Below are 25,660 nucleotides of genomic sequence, written 5' to 3'. Positions count from 1 at the left end.
AGTAGCATTTTGGAGTGTCAAACTTCAGGCATGCAGCAATGTTTCTTGTAGAGCAGCAGCTTCTTACATAGGCCCAACCCCATTTCTTCTTTTTACCCCTACCCCTTGCTTTCGAGTGTCACCCTAACCCCTTGTGAATTGAGTTACAAGGGGCAGTCATTGAAATCTTGCCCTAGGAAAGGGGACCTTCCAAAAAAAAAAACAAAAAAAACCCTTTAATAACAGCTACTAGAGCTGCTCTGTAGGCAACCTGGCCCGTCTTCAGTGACAGCAGAGGAGGGTAAAGTTCAGCTACTCACTGCTGGGCTTTAGTTACATTTAGGGAATCATATGATCTTCAAAGAGGGGGGCAATTATTTACTATCACCCACCCCTAATTCTTCAGTGATATGAAGCTGAAGTCAGGTATTCACCAGCTTCTTGTTCGAATTTTCCCGTTCCACCTTAAACGGAGCAGCAGTTACATTCTGGCGCTTCAGCCGTCAGAACTGCTGGACTATTTAAGATGGAACAGAAAAGTTAGCTAGCTAGCTACCGAGACATTAGCATGCTATTAGTGATTTTTTATGCTGGTTATGATGAAAATGACCATAATACACTGAAACGACATTAAACTAAGATAATACAGTGATTATCGTGATTTTTTTAACAGGGAAAATTCTCACATTTGTGGGTTTCTTTGGTCTCTTGTTCAGCCATCTTGCCAGTTTTTCTTTTTTTTGTCATAACACTCTGTTTGGAGTCTCTGAAAAACCTCCGTTTGGAGGACCACGTAGCCCTAACACTTCGCCCTACCCCTCTATCTCAACAAAAATTGGGACACCCTAACCCTAGACGTGAACGCGCAAAACAGAGGAATAAGGGCTAAGTGGTAGGGGCGAGGGTTGAAATGGGACTGGGCCTTAGTGTCCTGCCTTCGACACCATGTCTGTTCAGTGTTTTTCGTTTGGCAGAATCATGAACAGAGATGTTAACCAGTTCCAGTAAAGTCTTTAGCTGTGACTGTGGTTCTTTGTCACTTCATTAAGCATGCTGCGTGATCTTGGCTGGGTGCCCACTTTAGGGAGAGCATATACCGTACTAAATAGTCTCTATTTATAGACAATTTATCTTACTGTAGACTGATACCTAAACTCTGAGATCACTTTTTAACCCTTTCCAGCTATATAAAAACCATCAATTATTGATCATGGGTCCTCTGAGTTCTCCTTTTAGCAAGATAACATTCACATCAGCAGATGCTTCAAAACATTTCAGGGTTAAGTCAAAGTAGCTCCAACCCACACCTCCAATCTCATTTCACTGACTGGACTCCAGGTTTGCTAACTCCTGACCCGAGTAGACAATATTCAATTCACGTCACGCGTGTTGCCACTGCCATGTTGTTGACATACCACTGGTCAACACAGCAATTACAGCGGCGCTCAAAGAGCCACCGTCTGTATGCTGTTAGTTAATAAAGCATCCCAGATGTCATGAAAGGAAAGAGGCTGAAGAGCTGAGCCAGCAAAGAAGGAATCTTTGTATAGCAAGAATAAAGAGGAAGAACTTTCAGCCGTCTGTCATCTCTCTGTCACAGGCAGACAGTTAGGTGAATTCTGTAGTTTTGATCATTTTCGAGTGTTGTTCATGATTGACAACTGACACTGATGACTGAGTTTGAGTCTAACCATGCTTTAGCTTAACAATGAATACAGTTAACTGCAGAACATTAGCAGGGCTCACATAACATCTTGATTTGGAAGCCATGGCTGGCATTGACTGTTCGTACACATTACGCTGACGGAACGTCAACAATACGGCTGCAGGACGCTTCTCCCAGGTTTTGCGAATGCAGTGTTTTAGCTTTTGTTGAAGTCAATAGCCTAGGGTTAGCTTTATGTTTTTCCAACCTACACTGTGAAGGTTTGGATGATTTATTCAAAATAGACAAGATGATAATACTAATGTCATTACTTTGTTCTTTATTATAAAGATTTATTAAAGATATAAAAATATAAATTAATTAAATATTAAATATTTATTTACTGATGAAGACCAAACAACTTTAAAACATTAATGCAGGCATTTCCTAAGGGTTCACATACTTTCTTTTGACACTGTATACAGACTTGTATAAAGGCTTATTCCAACATCAGTTCTCATGACACTTGCTGAGGTGAAAGTTGTCAGTTGTCATGAGAGCCATATGTAGGTGTCATGTAGCTTTATGAATGCTGCCCTTCAGTAAAGTGTAACCCAGAACCTTCTTATGTTAAGACCTAAAAAGGCTGAAGATTTTTCACAAATTCATTGTATGTATTACTCAGGTCTGGATATCATAAACTAGTCAACAATTTGGGTTGATAAACAATTATGTCTGTTACCAAGCAACTGAGGATACACCACTTACAACTGAGACGTAAAACATCCAAAACAATCATTATGCAAACAAATGCTAGTGAACATCTTATGCTACCTGTCAAAGTTGCCTAAACACATTCAAATTCTATGCTCAATTAAATGGCTAACAGTACAAACAAAAGCTTAGAGTTATCCTAAAGTTAAGACACTATGAAAAGTTGGCAAATTATACACCGATCAGGCATAACATTCTGACCACCTCCTTGTTTCTAGGCTCATTGTCCATTTTATCCGCTCCACTTACTATATAGGTGCACTTTGTAGTTCTACAGTTACAGACTGTAGTCCATCTGTTTCTCTGATACTTTGTTAGCCCCCTTTTACCCTGTTCTTCAGTGGTCAGGACCCCCATGGACCCTCACAGAGCAGGTACTATTTGGCTGGTGGATCATTCTCAGCACTGGAGCAACACTGACGTGGTGGTGGTGTGTTAGTGTGTGTTGTGCTGGTCTGAGTGGATCAGACACAGCAGTGCTGCTGGAGTTTTTAAACACCTCAGTGTCACTGCTGGACTGAGAATAGTCCACCAACCAAAAACATCCAGCCAACAGCGTCCTGTGGGCAGCGTCCTGTGACCAGCGTCCTGTGACCACTGATGAAGGACTAGAGGAACTGAAGAACAGGGTAAACGGGGGCTAACAAGGTATGCAGAGAAACAGATGGACTACAGTCTGTAACTGTAGAACTACAAAGTGCACCTATATAGTAAGTGGAGCTGATAAAATGGACAATGAGCGTAGAAACAAGGAGGTGGTCATACTGTTATGCGTGATCGGTGTAATGTTTCTGTAATATTCTTGTCCAATCCGAAGATAACAGGATGAACTTGGGAAGTGTTATTCTGTATCAGCTACTCTCCTAGATTTAGTCCTAAGTGAAATTGTCATTGGTGGCTAAACAGATTTCAGAGTTAGGTGTTTGTGCTCCAAATGTAATCACTTACATCAAACCATGTCTAGCTGTTAGACTTGCTTATGTAAGTAGACAAACCTGGATACAAACACAGACGAGTCTGGCTTCAACTTTGCTGCTGCTACTGCAGTATGTCAAACAATATTATGTCAAATAGAAACCACATAAACAAGCCTATTACGATTTCCTAACAACTCAACACAGTTTGAGGCAAGTGTAAGATGATTCAGGCATGAAGTTAGCACAGTACTAACTGATGGGGTAAAAGCCTCACAGGTCCAGGCCAAAACTAAGGAATGTCTCTTGTTTGATCAATTTCATTTAGGCTAAGGGGAAAAATATGCAACGCTGCTTTTTCACCGATCTATTCCCATTACAAAGTGATTCTACCTGTAGCATCAGGACAACCGTCTTCACCACGTTCCACTGAGACTTCCTCCCGTCCACGATCACAGTGAAACCCCTCGCTTTACACTTCTCACTGTCCATGGATGGCGGCGGTGAGAGGGAAGGAAAGAGACATGTCAGCAAATACGTTGTTTCATGAGATCAACATTTTTGCCATTTAAACTTCACAGAAAATATCAAATACACAGATATATGAAGAGAGGAATTTCAACTCGCCATCTACATTCAACCACAACACATTTCTATTCTTATCTGCTGCATCAACTGAACATAGAGGCTCATTTGTTTGCCAGCGAGGTGGCACCGAAATGAACTCTGGGTGACACGAATATTCCAAAAATACAAAACCAGTGTACCAGAGTGAGGTGGAACGGGCACATTTCACACGGATCATTGTTAGGGAAGCCCGCTAGGGGGAAAAAATAAAAAATAAAAACAGCACTGAACTGTGAAGCCTGATTCAGACAGCAGTAGGGATCTGCTGGCATTTAAATGGCACTTTGGTTCAGTCTGAAAGCCTCAGGAACAGGCGCCAGGCTCATTAAAAAGCTCAAAAGATCATGAGTAGAGAGCAATTTGGTGAGTGCCACCATGAAAGCACAAGTGGAAACACTGCTGACTGGAGCTACATGACTGAAAATGGTGAGAAGAGGAGAAAACTGCTCAGGCTGTGGCTGCATCCTTAAACTTTTACTCTCTTCCAAAACGTCCCGTACATCGCTTTTTTCCCCTGAAGCCGACTCGCGATGTCTGTGTGGTTTTATGCACCAAAAATAGCCGTAAATCATCTGTACATGAACATTTTCCAACCTCTCTTTACCCCTTAAACTGGTTTTGTTATTGTGTCTTTAAAGGCAAATTGCACCATTTTTTTTTTCTAAATTTCCACACAATTCAATCGTTGGCATGTAAACAGTCATTTATAGTGGTTAGATGTGAAAGGATTCATTGTAGAGAAACTACCACTGATTTAGCAAACCAGCTCGCTAGCTGGACCCGTGTCCACTAGCCCCGCCTGAGGTGCCCACATCACGCGGCAGCGGGAACTCGTGGCCTTTTGCCTCAACAAAACTAAGAAATCTGCGGCTCAACCACTTCTGGCGTGAAAGACTAATATTTACCAAACTCCGACTGAGTGTGATGTTTAGAGATGTAAGTGCGAGTAAAAGGGACACATAGGAGACAAATGACTTCAGAAATTCTAATGCGAAGCAATATTCAGCACCATTTTTGCTGAGTCAGAGAAACAGTTCTGTGCTTACATGTACAGATCACAGGTCTGACTATATATTGTTCAGTTCTGTTTTTAAGTACTTTGCACAAAAAATGTTTTGCATTTACATTAGTTGTTAAATATAATCTGGTACATTAAGAAAAATGCTATAAAAACTCTAGGATGTACTAATTTTCTTGAACCTTAATTTAACTTACAAAGAAAGATCCCAATGTTTTCACCAACTTAATCATATTTTGTATATATATATATATATATATATATATATATATATATATATATATATATATATAAAAACAAATTTACAATTTGATGCCTCCAACACACTCAAAAAAGAGTTGGGACAGAGTCATGTGTTACCACTGTGTTACCTTTCCTTTTAATAACACTTCTTAATCATGTGGAAACTGTGGATAATAATTATCAGATCATCTGAGATGAGCTCAGCCCCAGAGAGCTCGGCGGTGTTTCTGTACAGAATTAATGTATGTCTTTCTCTTTGTATAACAGAGTTTCAAGTTTCTTGATGCAGCCGCCGTCTGTGTTAAGTGACAATGGCTTTCTGAAGTACTCCCGAGCCCATGTGGCTATACTTAATACAGCAGCATGACTGCTGTGCCGTCTGAGGGCTTGAAGGTCATGCACACAACAGTGGTTTCCTGCCTTGCCTTACACACTGAGACTTCTCTGGATTCCCTGAATCTTTTCACAATATTAAGTACGGCAGATGGTGAAAGACCTAAATTCTTTGCGATTTTGTGTTGAGAAATATTCTTTTTGAACTGTTTGACAATTCTTCTAAGAAGTTTGGCACAAACTGGTGAGCCACAACCCATCTTTGCTTACAAAGACTGAGCCTTTGGTTGATGCTCCTTTTATACCCAATCATGGCATCCTCACCTCTTACCTGCTTATTGTGGAATGCTTTAAAACAATGTAACTTGAATATCTATAGACTTTTTTTACTCTTATTTTGTCCCTAATCCAACCTTTGAGTGTGTTGCAGGCAACAAATCAAAAATTTGTATCTGTATTGGCCAATACTCATGGATGAGGTATCAGAGAAGTGGTATCGGTGCATCCCTAATAGACAATAGTGATCTACAACATCAACGTATCCACTTATTTACCATTCAAAAACACTGGTGAACCTACACGTGGGAGAAAAGGGGACTATTAGGGGACTATTTTGCCCACAACAAGTGGATTTTAAAAATACACTTTAGACCAAAAACAAAGCTACACTATCAAAAAAGAATCTTAGGCATCAGGCAGTGTATTCATAACCATTAATATGTAATAACTTTCTGTTAGGGTGCTTAAGAGGTATTAACTTCAGCCTCTCATTTTGGATTCTTTAGATGGCTGCAATAATCTCTTTGCTTTCTGACAGCCAGGAACAGCACAACGTTTAATTATTTAAACAAATCTTCCGTTCCAATAACTCTCCTATAGACTATCTGCAGGAACAACAACAAAATGGGTGGTAATATGTAAATAAGTTCATGGCTGTGACATCACAACAACTAAGACAAATTCAAAAGAGGCCGTTTTTGCATGCATAATTTTTAGTTTTGTTTCCATACATATAGACTGTAAAGTTTCCATAGCATCATATCAAACTCTTGTTAAAAAACAAACAAAAAACACAAGAACAAATATAGAGGCCTTTTATAACCAAATCTTATTGTCTTTTCCACTTTAACAAGGTGGAAATGACCCGTTCAATACAAACAGAATGGCATCCCCAAAGAGAGCAGTACATCAAATGCCCTCTAGAAGCAAAGAGCCAAAAAGATTTTCAAAAGGTCCCTAAAAATCAATACAGACACTTTTAATGTCAGACTGATAAAGGATTACTGCTGTTACCCATCCCATTTGAGAATAAGGCAGCATGCATTACAATGAACTTAAAGGTAATACTAATAATCCATGTATGCTCTAATAATTCTCTCTCTGCTCGGAGCTTTTAAAGGGATGTGATTGATGGTCCATGCAGGAGCCTGAGGCTCTCTCTGTGAGCACAGAAGGCTTAATATGGACAGCTAAAGGGGGGATGGGTAAGTATTAGGGCTGATATTTTGTTTAATTGTTAACACTCAGTGAGAAAGACTGTATTCTACAAAATATCATAATCAGACTTTTAAACAAGCCTAACTAGTGTATGTTGAATATATTAAACTAGTGTGTATTTTTTTTTTTTTTGTATTTAAATTCTACAAAGAGGGCTATGCACCTAAGATTTTCACACACCTTGCACCTGTGTAAATGTGATGTGACAATAAACGTGACTTGTATGCATTTTGACAAGAAAATAAACACGATAGGCTAGTACAATGTATAAAATGTAACATAAACCAAAAAGATAAATAAAATACAAATGTAATTTAATAAATTACTAACGCAAGTTAGTAAATAAAACTAATCTAGTTACTGATGTTTGCAAAAAACAGACAATGCAGAAGGTTACAGTCTGCAAATGAGCCCTCTAACCAATCACACTGATTTTTACTGTGAGCATCCTGACCAATCATAGCTCCAGATAAGTGTTTCTGTGGGCATTTTTATGAACCAAGGTATTTTATGTAATCATACTCAATTCACTTCTTTTGGATAATATTATTACATTATTACTAATCTTATTGTATTATTATTAATACTAATTGTTAATACTAAGAGCCAATGTCGATATCTGGGACACATTTCTCAAGTAACCCATTTCAGAACTGGAATAAATAAACACGCTTTCTGGTCGGAAAATTAGCTAACTTTGTTTTTGCTGTGGTTTATGAGTTATTGGTATGGTTTGCTAGATCTTGCTGTGGTTTGCTAGTTCTTAGTATGGTTTGGCGTTTCTTAGTATGGTTTGGTAGTTCTTGCTGTAGGTTTAATAAATCATGCGTTTACAGCCCATAAATCGCATCTTGTAAAAGTAATAAAAAGGCAAAATCTTAACCAAGTGAAGTCATCTAATCACTACTTCTACTGTCACTATGCAATGCCTTTTTATGTTTTTAATAACTGATGTATCATAACAAACCATCTAGTTTTGAATTAGGCATAATACAGGGATCCAAAGAGAGCAGAGGTTATTTGCAGACTTCAATTTTAAAGGCAGCGCAATAAAAACCTCTAATTCTAAGGGATAAACAGAAGTTGGAGAATGGCCACGTAAAAATGAACCGCGACTGTTTTTGGTAAAGAAAACCACACAAATATTACGAAAGGACTACAGGAAGAAAAAAAGGAATATGGGTCCTTTACTAGATTGCAAGGCGACTCACAATCTCAGTGTGCAGCAACACAATCATAACACAAGTACTTTGTTCATACAGCAGGCCCTGTAGGTGTGCTCACCTGGGGATGCTGAGCAGGTAATCCAGAGTGGAGCTGAGCTCCTCCATGCTAGTCTGCTCCGTGCATAGCGGGATGGTCAGAATCAGGCCGCTACGTCGGTCTTTACCTCCTGGAAAAAAAATAAAGAATCAGGGAAAACACAGGCATCGGTCAGCAGGGCCGGAAGTGTTAAGATAATAAGACCTTCAGAGATGCCATGAAATCAAGACGGACATTTTTAAGGTCAGCATGAGAAACGAGCACATGCCATCTGAGAATAAGGCTCTGTGCTCAGAAACAAAACCCAGTCTGACGTCAGTGGTTCACTTTGTGGAAGGGAGAGGATATGAGGGACAGTTCTGTTTTTGCTTTTCCACTGGGAAGAGTTTGGCAAAAAACTGAATTTGCCTTTGCTTCTTTAGTTTTTCACTGGAGCTACGAGGCTAACGTATCCAACAAGACGGCCTGTCAAAATTAGCACATAATCACCCGATTGCAATAATTTCAGCTGGTCACAATTATTTTCCACAGTTGATGCTTTCCAAGTCAAATGTTTACATCACAACAAACAGAATGCAAATACAGCAGGTTTTTACAAAATGCAAAAAACATTTAGTTCTAGCTCCTGAATTGGCGCTATAAAACCTTTAGAGGGCAGCGTTGAGTAATGTTTGTTTACTTGAGTTAGAGCTGTTTCTGTGGTCAGCTGGGAGCTGGCAAATATGGACAGCAAGAAAGCAAGATGGCTAATCAGCCAATTTGCCAAACTAAAGTACAAGCCTAAGAGCTTCACACAACCAAATAACAAAAAAAAAAATTCAACGGATAAACGCAAATATTTATATTTTACTTATCCGTTAGCTAAATTCTCATGATTGTGACAGGCCTACAAACAAGTAATGGAAGCTTACACAATTAGCATTGCTAACTGCATGCATAAATCATCACACTTGCCTCAAACCATGTGGTCAAGTAATCTCTAAGGCTACGTTCACACAGCAGGTAAAAGTGGCCCAAATCTGATTTTCTCACCAAATCCGATTTTATTTATTTATTTATTTATTTATTTTAAATGTGATCTATATGTGACATCAGTCTGAACAGATCAGCTCCCAAACTGACCTGCATGCACGAAAGAACAGTGCTTCATGCAGCTCATTCAGAGGTAAACTATCTTGACTGAACGAACGCCAACCCGCTCCGGGAGTTTTCAGTTTTATCTTCACCAGCATCACAGGAGTCATCATAAAGCTTCACTGACTGACAGCTGGGCTCATCACCCAGTTATGTGTTCGAGCCGTAAAAAGGGCTCGGTCTTCCTAAACCTCTTTGAACACGGAGCAATCGTGATAAGTCTCTTCTAAATTGGTACAGAAACATCAGCCTAAATGTTTATACGAGTCTCAGCAGCACAAAATTATGACGAATGTCGAGTCGGATTGACGTAAAAGTTGCATGAATTACGATCCGGCTGTTCAGACAGAGTCGCATCGCTGCAGATCGGATACGTAACGGATTTCAGTACCACATGAAAGCATCTCAAATCGGAATTGAAAATGTCAGATTCAGTGTGTTTTTTGCTGTTCACATATGAGGAAAAAGATTGGATTTGGGCCACTTTTACTTGCTGTGTAAACATGGCCTAATAGACTTGCTGATGTGGCTTCTGACACTGTATGACAAGCTTTTTCCCCTGAACCCCTTGGGGGCCCTTGCCTACATCCCATTTTACACTGAACTATTCCTTAAATTGGAAACGTGGCCCATGGACTGCAGATTAGACTCTGTTCCCGTATAAAGATAAATAATGTAAATAATAAATGTAATCACGTTTCGCCATACGTCATTTTACTCTACAGAATCGCAGACGTAACTCAAAACTTGCAAAACAGCCATTAAACAGTAGAGCTGTCACTCAAGCATTTTCCCCTCATTAAAGCTCCCCGTAACCAATCATCTTGCACTCCATTTGATTTCTCTAAGTGAGATTAAGTTGTTTCCAGATGTCAGCATGGCTGGAAACAGGGTTAAAATAGAGGTAAGAGAGACTACCACCACAGAAGATGCTGTTCTGCTGGGGAGAAAAACCATAATCTTAGTGCTGGGCTTCAAGGACAAGACCAAAACATTCCTTCACAACTGCAGCAAATGAGAAATCATTTGCAGCGGACTGGAGTCGCGTAAACACAGCACTGTAAGACGGATCTCGGCTGCTCCTCAAACATAAGAACTCATGTAGAGTCAAAGACATTAATCACCGGCAAGAGGATTGACTGAACTATGATTAAAAACTTCAGCACTGTAACTCGTACAGACCAACTGCCTTCACATTAATCCAAACAGCATTAATATCAGTGTACTGTACTGGTGCATGATGATAGGAAAGTTTCTACAATGTTCTCACTGGTTTATTTGGCTTGTTAGGTCTTTTACTGGGAAATCACACAGCCGACTGTCAACATTAGTATGATGGTGTTTGTTTAGGCTGGCTGCACTAGCTCTAAGGTAAAACAGTAAAACTGAATTTGCCTTTCCTTTTTTTTTTTATATACAAGGAGTTTGATGTAGTATGTAAATATACTAAGTGTACCATTCACTCTTCAGTCCACGGACTCCATATATGGAAACTTAGCTGCAAAACAGCCTGTTTTGAATTCATTGCTTTTGTGATGTCACGAAAAACCAACTATTTACATATATTAGCCTATTCGGCCTTCAGCAGCCTAGCACCACCTGTTCACACTGAATTGTTTAAGTGTGTTTCAGCCTGGAATGCTTTCTGAATGAGACTCAATACAGAGCAGCCAATAAGAAGAAGCCATTTAGATATATATCAGTCACAAAAACAGTCTGTTTAATTCTAAAGGATAAAGAGAGATTGAAAAATTGTGTAAAAATATGATATTTAGTACATAAAACCAATTAAGTATCCTAAGTGGACCTCAAGGGCCAAAAACATAAAATGCAAGAAAATCAATAACAGTCCGCAGTGAAAAACAGTGAAAACAGGTGAAAGAAGCAGCCTCTGTCCCACGATTTACTAGGACTCCCGTGGTCAAGTAGACCACTGCAAGCTGATGGCAATCTGCGTTAAGTAATGACCTGATACATATTTTACAACCTTGTTTTCAATTTCAGTCATCAAGGTCAGGAAATGGATGAAACGGCTGCCAACTACCTGTATGACACAAGGAGCTAAGAGGATGCTAATGAAGTGGAAGCTGGATAAAATAACGAAGGACCTTTTAATTTCAAACCCAAAGAGCTCATTAAAGCAGAACTGCAGGGGCTGAAGGATTTTGGCTTATCGGCACCAAATCATAATTAAGAATTATTTTGCGAACCTGTCAAAGCCAAGTATAATGATATTATTTGTGTAATGAAAATTCAACCGAGAACGACTGAATTTTTCTGTTTCAGGATGGAGTTGGGTTAAGACACGTATTCACTGCTACAGCAATGCATAAACAGTTATAAATAAACCAAATTAAAAAAAAAAAAAAATCTTATGAAATAACAATCTGTCTACTCTAACAATGTACAACAACAAAAAAACAAAAGCAATCCAGTGACCAGTCTGGGGGAATGTGCTGCTTGAATTAGAGAGCTCAATTTCGATTGTTGTGAAGTCACTCAGAGTGGTTAATTGTAGAGGAACTTGCCTGTACAGCGGTGTTGATGGGAACCAGAAGTCAGTATTATAAAAATATAGTGATTTTATTTACTATCCAAAACCACCACTGAACCTACATGTGTCTGAGTTTTTATACTGTACGTAATATTGATGGTAAAACAGTGGAAAACATGAAATGCATTGTTTTTCTTGAGGACTATTTTGCCTCACAACACCCTGCATGTACTTCTCCACAATTAATGCATGGAAACTTTCTGTGACAGAGCTCTCAGAGGCATTTAACTTGGTTCCCATCGCCACCACTGCAACCAATTCTGACTTGTTTCTCTAGAACAGAGCATTTCACCAACCAAACCTCTCTGAATTACTTTGTTTCTTAAGAATTTATTTACGCAAAAAAATTGAAAAATTGGCAGAATTCCCCTTTAAGTTGTAAAATGAGACAGTCATTGAGAGTTCATGTTCAGTGAAGCTTCAAAGTGTTTCTGTTTTGTTTTCCCACATCTTAAGCTGTGTCCCAATTCAGGGGCTGCACCCTTGGGAGGCTGCATTTGAAGGCCGACTGCGTCACAGTCTCATTTCGAAGGCTCTTTTATATGCGGCCAAGAAATTTGTCCTTCATTTCCATGGCAACAAAGGCTCCAACAGGTGGATCCTTCACCAGCCAACGTATCCTGAAGTTCATTGCATGCCGGCGAGGATTCGAGAACGTGGCGGCATCAGCAGAGGAGCGAACGGAGGCTGAGGAGACACTTTTAAGTTTAACTTTTAAGTACTGGGTTTAAACTGAGGAGAGTAGCTAAGGTTTAATCCAATCTCCTCAGTAGCCGGTGGTGAAGTATCTCCAGCTCTAATCAATGAAAAAATAAAACTAAAATCAAAGTTTTCGGCTCCGTCTTTAAAGAACTTGACAGGAGCGCCATTTCGTGATGCAGCGGTAAGGGCGGGAACACCGGTGCTGTGACGCAAACAGGAAATCCACTGTAGAGCAGACCGTCTCGTTTCGGTTCAGCCTTCACGGGTCTAAGCAGCCTTCGAAGGACACGCCTTCATACACCACGTCCTTTGAAGGATGCAGCCCCTGAATTGGGACACACTGATAACCTCACTCAACTGACTCACTACATCACTCACACCCCTCACCATGCTTTCAGTGAGCTCTGATGGATAGGTGTGACAGGATAATAAGCTAAGCAGATAATAAAAAATAGCTGTTAAAAAGACTGGCATTTAATTACATATTATTATTAATTATAGAATTATTAGTTCTGATTAACATCAGTGATGTCAAAGATAACCTTAACATGTATAATATAGTAATGAGTGCGTTTACATGCACTCAATAATCCGATAACTGCAGAAAATCTGATTTTGTCAGTAATCCAATCAACACGCTTACATGCACTTTAGTAATCAGATAATGGGGAAACTCCGGGTCTACATGAGTCAGTCAGTAACCAAAGAACATGTGTTGTGTGATCACACACAGCAGTGCTGCTGGAGTTTTTAAACACTGTGTCCACTCACTGTCCACTCTATTAGACACTCCTACCTTGTCAGTCCACCTTGTAGATGTAAAGTCAGATAGCTCATCTGCTGCTGCACAGTTTGTGTTGGTCATCCTCTAATCCTTCATCAGTGGTCACAGGACGCTGCCCACAGGACGCTGTTGGCTGGATATTTTTGGTTGGTGGACTATTCTCAGTCCAGCAGTGACACTGAGGTGTTTAAAAACTCCAGCAGCACTGCTGTGTCTGATCCACTCAGACCAGCGCGACACACACTAACACACCACCACCATGTCAGTGTTACAGCAGTGCTGAGAATGATCCACCACCCAAATAGTACCTGCTCTGTGAGGGTCCATGGGGGTCCTGACCACTGAACAACAGGGCAAAAGCGGGCTAACAAAGTATGTAGAGAAACAGATGGACTACAGTCTGTAACTGTAGAACTACAGAAGTGTTCCTGTATGGTCAGTGGAGCTGATAAAATGGACAATGAATTTAGAAACAAGGTGGTTTTAATGTTCTGGTTGATCGGTTTATACACTCATTGGTTGGAGCATGGAGCCACTGTTGCGCTCAGTGGATGTCGGTCAAGAAAACTGGAAACTGCATTCAATCTGTGTGGAAATCACATGATTTTAAACGTCTGACCGAGCTCCTTTCTATCCTTCTATTTAGGTAATATGATTTCTGTTTCCTTCTTTGAAAAACAAGCCACTTGACTCCATGTTTCACACGATTGGCTGTTCGTAGTATCTGGGCATCTAAACCCCAGTTAAAAGAGAAACCGGCATCATAAACGAGTTAACTGCAGCTTCATTAGTTATGCTTCGCGAAGCTGAAACTTAGTCAGGAAAGCTGTTTAAGCCGAACATACTTTATGAGACAGGCCCCTGTAGGCTACTTCAGAACAATCAGCAAATGGTGGGAAGCGTAAAAAACACAACTGTTTATGCCTTTTATCTAGCACGGAATATATTTACACAGACTGAACTGAAGCAGATCAGTGTTTTTCTCTGAAGGTGCAAAATAATCACACCTATTCGGTTTATTTTATTAGTTTATTCCACTTCATGTTATATTCTGGGACAATAATAGTCTATCAACACCAAGACCACACCATTTTTTAATAAAATCGGCCTTGGCATTTGAGAATTTGCTACGTTCTATATACTCACAAAACACTTACAGTTCACGTTCAGTGTGCAGTTAGGCCACAGCAACAGTATCTACCTTCTGACACAATTCCTCACCTGACAAAAACGCCAGCTTCTTCTTCAGTACAGGGAGAATGGTGGAGGCCTCCATGCTGGACTGAGTTGGTCCTCAAATCAGACAGCTGCAAGATAAATTAAAGAATATAAATGGCAAAAGCGGCAACTCATCAAAATGTATAACTGGCACATATAATAATAATAATAATTTCTATTTATATAGCACTTTTAATGCCGGTGGCAGCTAAAAGTGCTTTACAGACAGGTGATAAAGCAACAGTAATACAAGAAAGTATAAATATTTAGATCACTCCCAGGTTTCCTACTTCAGGATTGGTATATGATGCTAAAGAACCACATTTCTCAAAAAGCAGCTTCCTCTGATGTTTTGTACCAACGATCAGCAGTTCCATTGTTTTTCATTATTTAATTGTAGAAAACTTTGCGACATCCACTGAGAAATACCTAAAACACAGCTAGTTACTCTGTCTAGAGTCTTGATCATCAGAAGGAACGGAAATGTATAACTGGGTGTCATCAGCATAGCTATGAAAATTTATATTGTTTCCTAATGACATAACCTAGAGGTAAAGCAAAGGCCCTAAAATTGAACCTTGAGGGACTCCACAAGAAAAGCCTAATCTTTTTGATGAATGGTTTCCCATTGAAACCTGAACTGCCTATCATCAAAATATGATTTAAACCATTCTAAAACTGTGCCTGAGAGGCCGACCCAGCATTCAAGACTCTGGATTAGAATCTTGTGGTCAACGGTATCAAAAGCTGTGCTGAGATCTAAAAAAACAGAACAGAAGAATTTTGTGCATCATCGCTGAGCCTGAGGACAAAGTCCTGTGTTACACTTCAGCAGCGCAAAAAATCAATAAAATATAAATTTATGGAGGGCAAAATTGGAATAGCTAATTTGTCGACTGTGCTATGCACAGAAAATGCAGCAAGGTCATGATCATTTTCAAAGGTAATTATCTATCATCCATCAAATTTTTTTCAAGTATCAGAAATGTCAAATATCTATATTGGGAAATCAAGCGATGATCAAAACATGTTAACACATTAAAATGTAGATGATTTATATCACTGCTGAATTTCCGTGCTGGAGAATTCCCATAATTTTCACTAACCTACATTTCAGAATGACTTTTCTGAATGTTTTCTCCACTAATGTCCCCTATATACACCATGCCACTTCTATATTTGTACTAGTTTTTATGATATTTACAAGTTTGTCTTAAGCAAGTTAATAAATCTGTTCTTTCACAGTGTCAGTATGAAGTTATCACTTCTGCCAACATAAGTCTAAACCTGGGACTCCTTGAAACAGTCCACAAATCTCAGAGTAGGAGTGCTGATCTAGGATCAGATTCCCTTCTTATTTATGACTACAGTACTAACAGAAACAGATCCTTGATCAGAAATCCTACTCTGACAAGCTTCATGAAGATGGGCCCGGTTAAGGGTGGGCAATATGGCAAAAATATAATATCACAATATTTAAAGACATGTTAATGATATACACCACAATATTTTGACACACAGACACAGCAAACTAGCAGTTTCACATTTAAAAACAGCCCTCAAAAATTATTTTATTCAATGTTTCACATCCTGCACTGCACTGAATCTAGTTAAACAGGACTAATACTACACTCAGTCAAACATGCAGCTGGGCAGTTTATTTAACTACAGACAAAATCCACAACACCTTTAGAAAAGTTTATACTGTTTATGGTGATTCTCTCTCATAAAAAAATGATCATGATAATGATAAAATATTATCATATCACCCACTTCCAGGCTTTCTTTATTATTTAATGTAACAGCGAACACAGAAAAATAAAAGAAAAGAGAATAAAACAAAACCTCTGTTGGAGAAAATCAACACACTTACCTCAAACAGTGGACCGGAATGAGATCATTCTCTATCACACGCTTCCTCTACAGCCCATACTCTACAGAGAGAGAGAGAGAGAGAGAGAGAGAGAGAGAGAGAGAGAGAGAGAGAGAGAGACAGACAGACAGACAGACAGACAGAGAGACAGAGAGAGACAGAAAGACAGAGAGAGAGAGAGACAGACAGAAAGACAGACAGAGAGAGAGACAGAGAGAGAGAGAGAGACAGAAAGAAACAATCCAAAGAAGAAAATAAAACAAGAAATTACAATAAAAAAAAGAAGTGATGGAGAGAGTGAGAGAGAGAAAAAGAATGAAGAGAGTGAAAGAAAAAAGAGGGCAAAAAAAAAATAAAAGCAAAAAAGAAAAGCAAGAGAACAGACAGAATAGTAACAAAAAGAAAGACAATTTGAAAGAAAGAAAGAGAGAGAAAAGAAAGAATGAGAGCAAAAAAGTGGAAGAAACAAGAAAATAAGCAAGAAAGAAAGTAAGCAAAAGAGTGAGAAAAGAAAGAATAAGAGTAAGAAAAAAGAGAAAAGGTGAAACAAAGAGAGAGGGAAGTGAAAAGTGCCAGTAAGAGCAAGAAAAAAGTAGAAAGAAAGAAAGAAAGAAAGAAAGAAAGAAAGAGAGAGAGAGAGAGAGAGAGAGAGAGAGAGAGAGAGAATAATTAATAAAGTTAGCCTAATGATCTGCTTTGATGTGCTTTCCTGATGAAGAGAGCTCAGACAGACAGAGACAGGCTGGCCTGCTCTGCTCCATCTGCGAATCCCGCTGACGAGCGAGTGCAGAGTAATCACTCCCAGTCTGATTCATTTGGGGCGAAAGGACAGTTCCAGATAAACTGCTTAGAGTGGAAATTCTCCTGTAAGCATCCAATAATCACTGGCCAGCAGCGGAGCAGCTCCAGCCCTGCGAGCAGTCAGCTCAGCCCAGCTCGGCTCAGCGAGGCCAGGCAGGGAAAAGCCATAAACATCAAATGCCAGAAAAGCACTACGTTATTAACCTCCTAAACAGCAATAAACTGGGGAAGGGGCTCGGCTAATCCAGCTGGACGAGTCTGCAAACGGCTTTGGCAAAGCGAACGTAATAAAGCATAAGCTGATGTAGAGCAAAGTGCCACATCACTGCAAAAAACGTGAGCTAAGCACAGATTGGAAAAGCCGGAGTCAGGACCATCGCCACGGCTGCTGGCCAACAGACAGCAAGCTTGGACCGCTGCAGCAGACCGTGAAAAAGCTGCGCAACTCACTGGTGAAGCAGAGGATCCTCCCAAAACTGGTCAAACGATTATATTACTGTATTTTTTATAGTTCTGAAGGCATATTATCGCACTTTAACTGCATACTTTCCACAAATCCCCACTGGTCTATGAACAGTATGCATTTTATGGCGCTGGTCACTGCTCCGAATATCCAGAGGAGTAAGGGTGGGCAATATGATGATATTTACTGTTATTGTGATAAATTTCACCAAGGTATGCCTTTCTAAGTATATCATGGATATCATCAGAAAGAACCCAGCACTGCATATTTCATGCCAATGAGACTATAATTAGTCCTGTTTAATTAGATATAGTTTAGCGCAGTGGGGGAAACTTTAAATAAAATTTCACATTCATATTTTTATATAAGATGCTTCTGGTTCTTTTTTCCAATCCAACTTTACACTGCAAAAATAGTATAGTATTTTTTTTATACTAATACTATTAGTATAGTAATAGTATTTTGCTAAGAGAAATTATCTTAATTCTAGTTGATGTATCTAATTTTTCTTTTGAGATTGTTGTGCACTTAGTATAAGATTATCTAGCTTTCTAGACATTTTTGTACCTGTTTTAAGTAATTTTATTAAGTAAAATTATCTCACGATACTGGCAGATAATGCCGCTTGTTTCAAGCACATTTCTTAAAACAAGCACAATTATCGGCCAACATAGTGAGATACTTTCACATAATAAAATTACTTAAAACAAGGAAAAAATGTTTGGAAATAAGTTATATAATCTTAAAATAAGCTTACAACAATCTCAACAGGAGAAATACTGGATATGTCGACTAGATTCAAGATCATTTTACTCGACAAGATGCTAATTTGGCAGTACAAACTTAAACTTCTCCATTACAAACCTCAAAAAAGCTAAATATCATAATGCTTATCGTGTGGGGTGCAAACATCATGAAGTATTGTGTGTCATATTTTGGCCACACTGTCCACCACTACAGGGTAGCATATTTTTTGTGCTAAATAGAAATCAATTGTGCATCAGAATGGCAAAGTATCTTTAACACCCCATTTACAGCCACATATAAAAAGAACACAATCAACACTAATTTCCAATTCAATAGTCGTGTCCTGACTCAACATAGTGTAATCATAAAGTTAAACTCCCACTGACAGAAGTCTAATCTTGCAAGCCTAATAGCACCTATTTTCAATCCATTTTCAATTCCAAACACTTTTAAAGGGGAATTCCACACATTTTTCAAAATTCCTGCATAATTAAATGACTAAGATGTAAATGAAGCCCTTCAGAGTTGACTGTAATGCCTCATTGTGGAGAAACTTGCAAATTAGGGTTGGTAGCCATAACGGTAATAAGACACCACAGTATTAAAGAGTAACTACACCCCTCTATTTTCAACTCCACACCTGGCTCAACTTTGAAAAATGCTCAAAATAGAAGGGGCACGGCAGCGATGTTCATTAGTTATCAGAAAATATGAAGAGTGACAGAATCAAACGGCACTTTTGCGACTTCGAGCTCAGCAGCTTTATGAACACTTGAAAGAATCCTCACTTAAGTGGCCCGTCAGGTTACCTAATCATACATTGAATGTTATCAATATAAGGCTAGTTTAAGTCTAAAAAGGCTAAAATCTACAATATCAACAAACACAATAACTAAGAATTAGCAATGATAACTAACTAGAACACTAAATAACAGTCTGATGTATATTATTATTACAGAACAATGCATTTCAGCTATTAACGAGGGGTTCTTAGGGTGTAGTTACTCTTTAAAAATGATGCCGCTATTTAAAAATTATTTTGCTATGTAGAAATTATGACGTGCTAAATTTCTTTTCCACATCTGAATGGCCAAATATACACATTCCATCATTATATTTCAGAGGGGTCAATGCCTGGATCTCGAAAGATGGCGCTGATAGAGGGAAGGCAAAATCAAAGCCAGACGAAACCTCAGAAAAACTAAGCACGACAGTGGCCGCATTCAGAAACCCTGAAAGTAGCTTCTTTTTTTCCCCTACTGATCCTCCTCCTCCTCTCCTCCTCCATGACCCAGAAACCGTTTTCGTGATGCCATCCTTCCTGCTTTCCAAATACCAGAGGAGATGAGAGAAGCTGCTTCGAACAGCTGCAGAAGCGGCTTCAAGCCGAGGATACATGAGCGTATTCTCAGGAAGTCTGTGACATCACTGCACATGTCCAGGGCCGTGCTCTCAACTGAACGTTGTGATAAGCTCAGTTCATCAATAGTCAACATCAATTTTAATGACACTGAAAGGAATCAGCTTTCCCACTTCCCCTCCTTTTCCTCTCCTCGACTCCTCTGTGTTTATCCAGGTAGGGAAGGAGCAGTAGGGAGGTAGAGGGGAGGACAGGAGCAGCAGTAGCAAAAGTTTCTGGTCACAGTCAGTGGCTCAGCGATGGCTAAGAGCTACACTCACCACACAATACATTCGATTTCAGCTTTCACTCTAACATGAGTCACTCCACTTTTGCTCTCTCAGCAGCAGCAGTCAGAATCAAACCTGTACTGCTCGGGTCTGAAACCTGCTCACTAAGCTGACACTGAGTTAGCCAATCAGGCCACAGATCTAAACATGACAGAACAGGTTCAGTTTCACCTTTTTGTCCCCTCAGCGCCAGCTGCTCGACTGTACTCTCTCAGATTTTAATAATCATCATCTAAACGTGTCTTTAGTTAGCCAGAATCGAACATGACGGCTGTTTTCAGGTAAAACAGGCGTCAAAAACAACAACAACAACAACAACAACAACAAAAAAATACTCAGATTTCACCATTTCATCATCAACATTACATCTAAAAACTCAGAAGACACATGTAGGTTCACTGGTGGTTTTGGATAGTAAATAAAATGGCTATATTTGTGTTGACATGGTGACTCCTGGTTCCTAAAGAAATCCGAGTCTGAAAGTTCCTCTACAATGAACCACTGAACATCAAACCGCTCTAGAATAATTTGTTCACATCTCAAAGACTGAATTGTGTGGAAATTTTTTGGGGAAAAAAGATGCAATTCTGACAATCTGACCTATCTGAAAAAATGAAGCATGCTTTTAAACCTTGCACAGTCTCGCAAACCAGAATTACGCCTTTGGTCAGAGGTCTGGAGGAGTTTAGACACATAAATAAATGTGATAAAAAAAAAAATGACCTACATTTACAGGAAAGGGCCATTTGACTGACAGAACGACCAATCACAAACTGCTGTTTTAGTGTGATGCATAGGGGAGAGACTTTATAACAATTTAGCTATAATAAAGTAGGCTAGCTGGTAGCAGTCATCCTCTCTCAAGGTCTCTGGGCCGTAATGCTTTCTAGCTGACCTCCCCAGCCTGTAATCAGGCCACTCCTGAAAAGAAATGCTACCTACGCAAATGAGAGGAGAGCGATTTTCTGAACTGTGCTACAACAAAAACACTTCGGCATGAAACCAGTTGCAAAGCAGAAATCTGATTACTGTCTGACTCATGTAGACCCAGAGTTTCCTCATTATCTGGTTACTCAAGTGCATGCACGCACATTGATCAGATTACTGACTAAATCAGATTTTTTACAGTTAACGGATTATTAAGTGCATGTATACTGATTGGTCGAGTTCATGTCGCCTGCGAATATTCACAAAAATAAAGCAGAGGGCAAATAACGCAGCATTTTCGCTTTCATTGATTGACGCCTGAATAAATCATATGAATATACTGCGCTGGGGGTGTGAAGACCTAAGCAGAGTCATGCATAAACAAAGTACACACGGCAGTTTCTTTCCACTAAGCGCTCCTGTTACTTTTCACACTAATGAATATTGAAAGTTTGACTATAAAAATCAAACAGAAGCTGATACAACTTACCTGGCAACGTATCGGCTTCCGTTCACACAAGACACCTCCTGTAGTTTCACAGGATTGTGCAAGGTCTTGCACAGGTACACTACTGTAGATACCTGGATTTCAACTAGAGCTTGAGTTCATACTTAAACCTTTCCCTTTTTCACTAAACCTTTTTACCCTTTTATGAACAAAGAGTTAAAAACGTAAGAAAATTGGCTACAGAATTTTTTTCTCTTTGCCAAAAATAGCTCAAATTTGGTCTCAGCCCACTTTGTGGCACTGCCTATCCAACCAATAGTTGAAATTTTGAACAGCCTTTTGTTTCTTATTTGTAACATTAATATTAATCAAGGAAAAAAAAAATATTCAGAAAACAAGTTCAGACAATAATTTCTTGCAAAGCTGTCATTTATATCCACAAGTAATCTGACTTGTTCTAAATCCATTTATTTAATTTCATCTGTTTGTGGTTTAGGTGTGAGGACTACTTTCTTATTGTACTTTAGTTTTTGGTCTAAAATGGCTCCTTTTTTTGGGGTACGACATATTTCCATGTAAAAATTGATGTTGCATTCATCTAAATTTGATCATTTTTCAGTAAAATCTCATGAAGTGAGATTGGAGTGAACACAGCAGGAATTTTTCATGAACATAAGTAATAATAAAGAGTAACCCTTTTGGATCAAAGACTAAAAAAGTACTGTATTAAAACTGGGCGCTGCAGTCAAACAGTTCAAATTAGTTTTCAGGTTTGTGTTTGGTAAATTAAACTTAAATATTCCAGCACTAGAATGAGGTGGTTAATTACCCTTAAATATCCACACAAAAGGCAATAAGGTGACGAGGCTAGTGTTGTATCAGAGTCTCATTACCCAGCTACTGAATGCTTGCTGTGATGCTGTGAACTTTTTGTAATCCAGTGACTACGTCTTGCTTAGAAAGCCTCACTATTTGTTTCCAAAAGTTTCACATTCAACTAATATATCAAAACAGTGCACAGAAGTATAAACAGATGTGGAGGCTGTCAATAAGAATATAACCACCTTGGCATAAAATAAATACCAGACGGCCAGTCCTCTGCGAGCCGATAGCTCGAGGCTGACACTACCACCCTGACTGAGAAGTAACACCCAGGCCAAATGGTAATGCACAACAGTGATTTCCTGCACAGTCCCCCAGCACTGTATACTTTAGAACTACTCCCTGCTCAAACACGCTCATTTTAACCTCACAAAGGCCTTGGGAAAGAGCTGATGCGGTGAATCATGTTTATTTTAAAATAGATTTTAAATACCCAAATTGGCAAAACAGGCCGTTTATGTCAGCACAGATTTTCCATGTTGGTGAATTCCTATAATTTACAGTATCCCAGACTTTCTGAACAGCACTTTCTCCACTAATATCTATGATGTGGACGAGGTCATCTGATACGCCAGGCTCTGTGACGGCTAAATCGAAAGTTAGCAAATCAGTCCTTTTACAGTGTAAACGTATCTTGAGCTGAAGCCAAGCCACATTATATATTACACTGAAAGAACGTCCATGAATATCAGTGCACTGGCACTGCTTCTGTCCGCAGAGGAACTCTGAAATTGTTTGCAGATATGTTCTCCATCAATCTTAAAAAAGATGGCTCTTCAAGGGTTCTTTAGTAAAGAAAAAGGTTCTAACACAAACCATGAACACTCAAAGAATCCTTTGTATGGATTTTAAATGGTTCACAAGAGGCCACTTCAGATTGTTGGAGAATGTGCTGAGGAGGGTTCTACATAGAACCTTTTTTGAAAAGGGTTCTTCTATTGTTACAAGCTTGACATCGTACCAAAAGAAGAACCCTTTTTAAAAAGGTTCTGTATAGAACCATATAAAGCGCATTCTCCAACAATCTGAAGGAATCCTTTGTATGATTAAATGCTTCTCTGCATCACAGAAGGGTCAGATTGTTGGAGAATGTGCTGCAGAGGGTTCTTTATAGAACCTTTTTGAAAAGGGTTCTTCTACTGCTACAAGCTTGACATCGTCAACCCTTTTGGGTGCTATATAGAACCCTTTTCAAAAAGGTTCTATATAGAACCATCTACAAGACATTCTAAAGAAGCTGTCAATCATCCAGAGGGTAAATTAAGTGTTCATGGTTCTTTATAGAACCCTTTTCTCCACTAAAGAACCATTGAAGAACTTTAAGAGTTTTCCAGGATGGTTAGATGTTGGACCATTGCTGTGAGGATTTGATTGAGCATTAGTGGGGTCAGGTACTGATGTTGGATGGTCAGTTTTGGATCACCTCATCCCAAAGGTATTGAATGGAGCTCAATCAGTCAAGAGAACACAGTTCCACTGCTCCTCAGCCCAATGCTGGGGGCTTTATACCCCTCTAATCCACACTTGGCACTGAACATAGGGACCTAAGGCTCATGTGTGGATGCTCCAGAGTGTCCCATTATAATGGATATGCTTTTCTATGTTGATTATACAATATTTGCTTTAACCTCATGGACCTGGGAATGATTTTATGACTTAAATCAGAAGGAAGGCACTACTAATACAGCACTGCAGGGGTAAATACACCAGCAGGACTGGAGAAACCTTGGCCTGTACTGTATTATGCAGAGCAGCAGCCCCATGTAAATCACTACATATGCATAACACTGCAGAACAAACCCCAGGCAAGGGCTACAGACATGCTGAGCCACTGTTTTACTGACCATATCCTGCTGAATCCTCTGGTCACCAAGGTGAAGGGGGTCTACTAGCCAACCAGACCACTAAAACTGGAAAGATTCCCTCTTTTCTGGACATTTAGTGCCAAGTGTGGCCACGAAACAAAGCCTGAAAGACGAAGAGGAGCTACCTAGCCGGCCTGTCCAGCTCATGGACACTCATTTTACTCAAGAAAGACTGTCCATACCAGAACAGTGAATACAACTGGCACCAGCAGCTGCACAGATAGCAGGCATGTAACGTTATATTCCCATTCAGACTGGCACAGATAGGCTTCTCCTTCACTCACATGCTGCCTGCGTGTGGACAAAACCCTCTCAATTACACGAGGCTGGAGCTGCTTTCCTATTCGCCGCTTCTTGTTCGAATTTTCCCGTTCCACCTTAAATTCTGCAGGAGTTCCATTCTGGCGACTCAGGCGTTTAAATAGTAACCGCGGCACTATTTAAGGTGGAACGGAAAAATTCGAAACAAGAAGCTGGCGAATGAGAAGCTGACCTCAGCTTCGTCTGAATTACACATCTATTCGCCATTAATAGACACTCATATACGTCTTAGCTCTTAATATATGTCAATAAAACACATGAAAAACAATTATATCAGCCAGAAAACGCGAAAAAGTCAATGAGTCCCCCTCGCCGAGCAACGACTGCAGCGGTAACGGCTGACCCAGCTGGGCATTCACATTTACATCTCCAGAAACGCACAAATTCGCACTTTAAATGGGTTATTCGGTTAAAAAGATTACCTTCTCACAGTTTTCCGGACCTTGAAATCCCCTGTTATGAAGAGAAAGAGTGCTAAAAGCCGCGCTAACTCAGCTAGCCGTTAGCTGTGTTTTGTCGGAGAAGGGGTTGGGCCTCGCCCCGTGTGACCACGCCCACATAGCAGCCGCGACCAATGAAATTCGACACTGCAGTGGGTGGGCCGAGCTTGGTCCGCGCAGGCTCAGTTGATAGCGCGTCTTTCAAATGATGCAGTTTAGTATATTTTGTAAATAAAAAAAAAAATTAATTTATTTTCTCAATCATTTATCATAATTAATTATTACATTACTAATATTATTAATATTGTAGCGTTGGAGGACCCTAACTCAGTTAGGGTAACTCAGTTCCAAGGGGTAGTAGTTGAAATCTTGCCTACGAAATGGGCCCCTTAAAAAAAAAAAAACATTACTTCATTAACAGCTGCTAGCGCTGCGCTGTAGGCGACCTGGCCCGTCTTCAGTGATAGCAGAGAAGGGAAAAGTTCAGCTCCTCACTGCTGGGTTTTGGTTACATTTAGG

General features: G+C 39.6%; 1 protein-coding gene across 3 annotated transcripts in view; it reads right to left on the bottom strand.

Moving 5' to 3' along the window:
- sestd1 (SEC14 and spectrin domains 1) overlaps positions 1–25,248 on the bottom strand; it is an 88,144-nt gene extending 62,896 nt beyond the window's left edge. For all 3 annotated transcript variants that reach the window (XR_005007536.1, XM_036577415.1, XM_036577427.1), the window contains exons 1-5: positions 25,124–25,248; positions 16,559–16,619; positions 14,689–14,774; positions 8,315–8,423; positions 3,706–3,796 (exon numbers count right to left, since the gene is read on the bottom strand). Coding sequence is in view for 2 of the 3 variants with exons in the window: in XM_036577415.1 (XP_036433308.1) it covers positions 3,706–3,796; positions 8,315–8,423; positions 14,689–14,743 (255 nt within the window). In the remaining variant the exon portion in view is untranslated. The remainder of the gene's footprint in view (positions 1–3,705; positions 3,797–8,314; positions 8,424–14,688; positions 14,775–16,558; positions 16,620–25,123) is intronic.
- Positions 25,249–25,660: the final 412 nt, after the last annotated feature.

This window comes from Colossoma macropomum, unplaced genomic scaffold (genome assembly GCF_904425465.1).
Source record: "Colossoma macropomum unplaced genomic scaffold, Colossoma_macropomum, whole genome shotgun sequence".
Classification (NCBI taxonomy): domain Eukaryota; kingdom Metazoa; phylum Chordata; class Actinopteri; order Characiformes; family Serrasalmidae; genus Colossoma; species Colossoma macropomum.
This window is presented reverse-complemented; position numbering and strand designations above follow the sequence as displayed.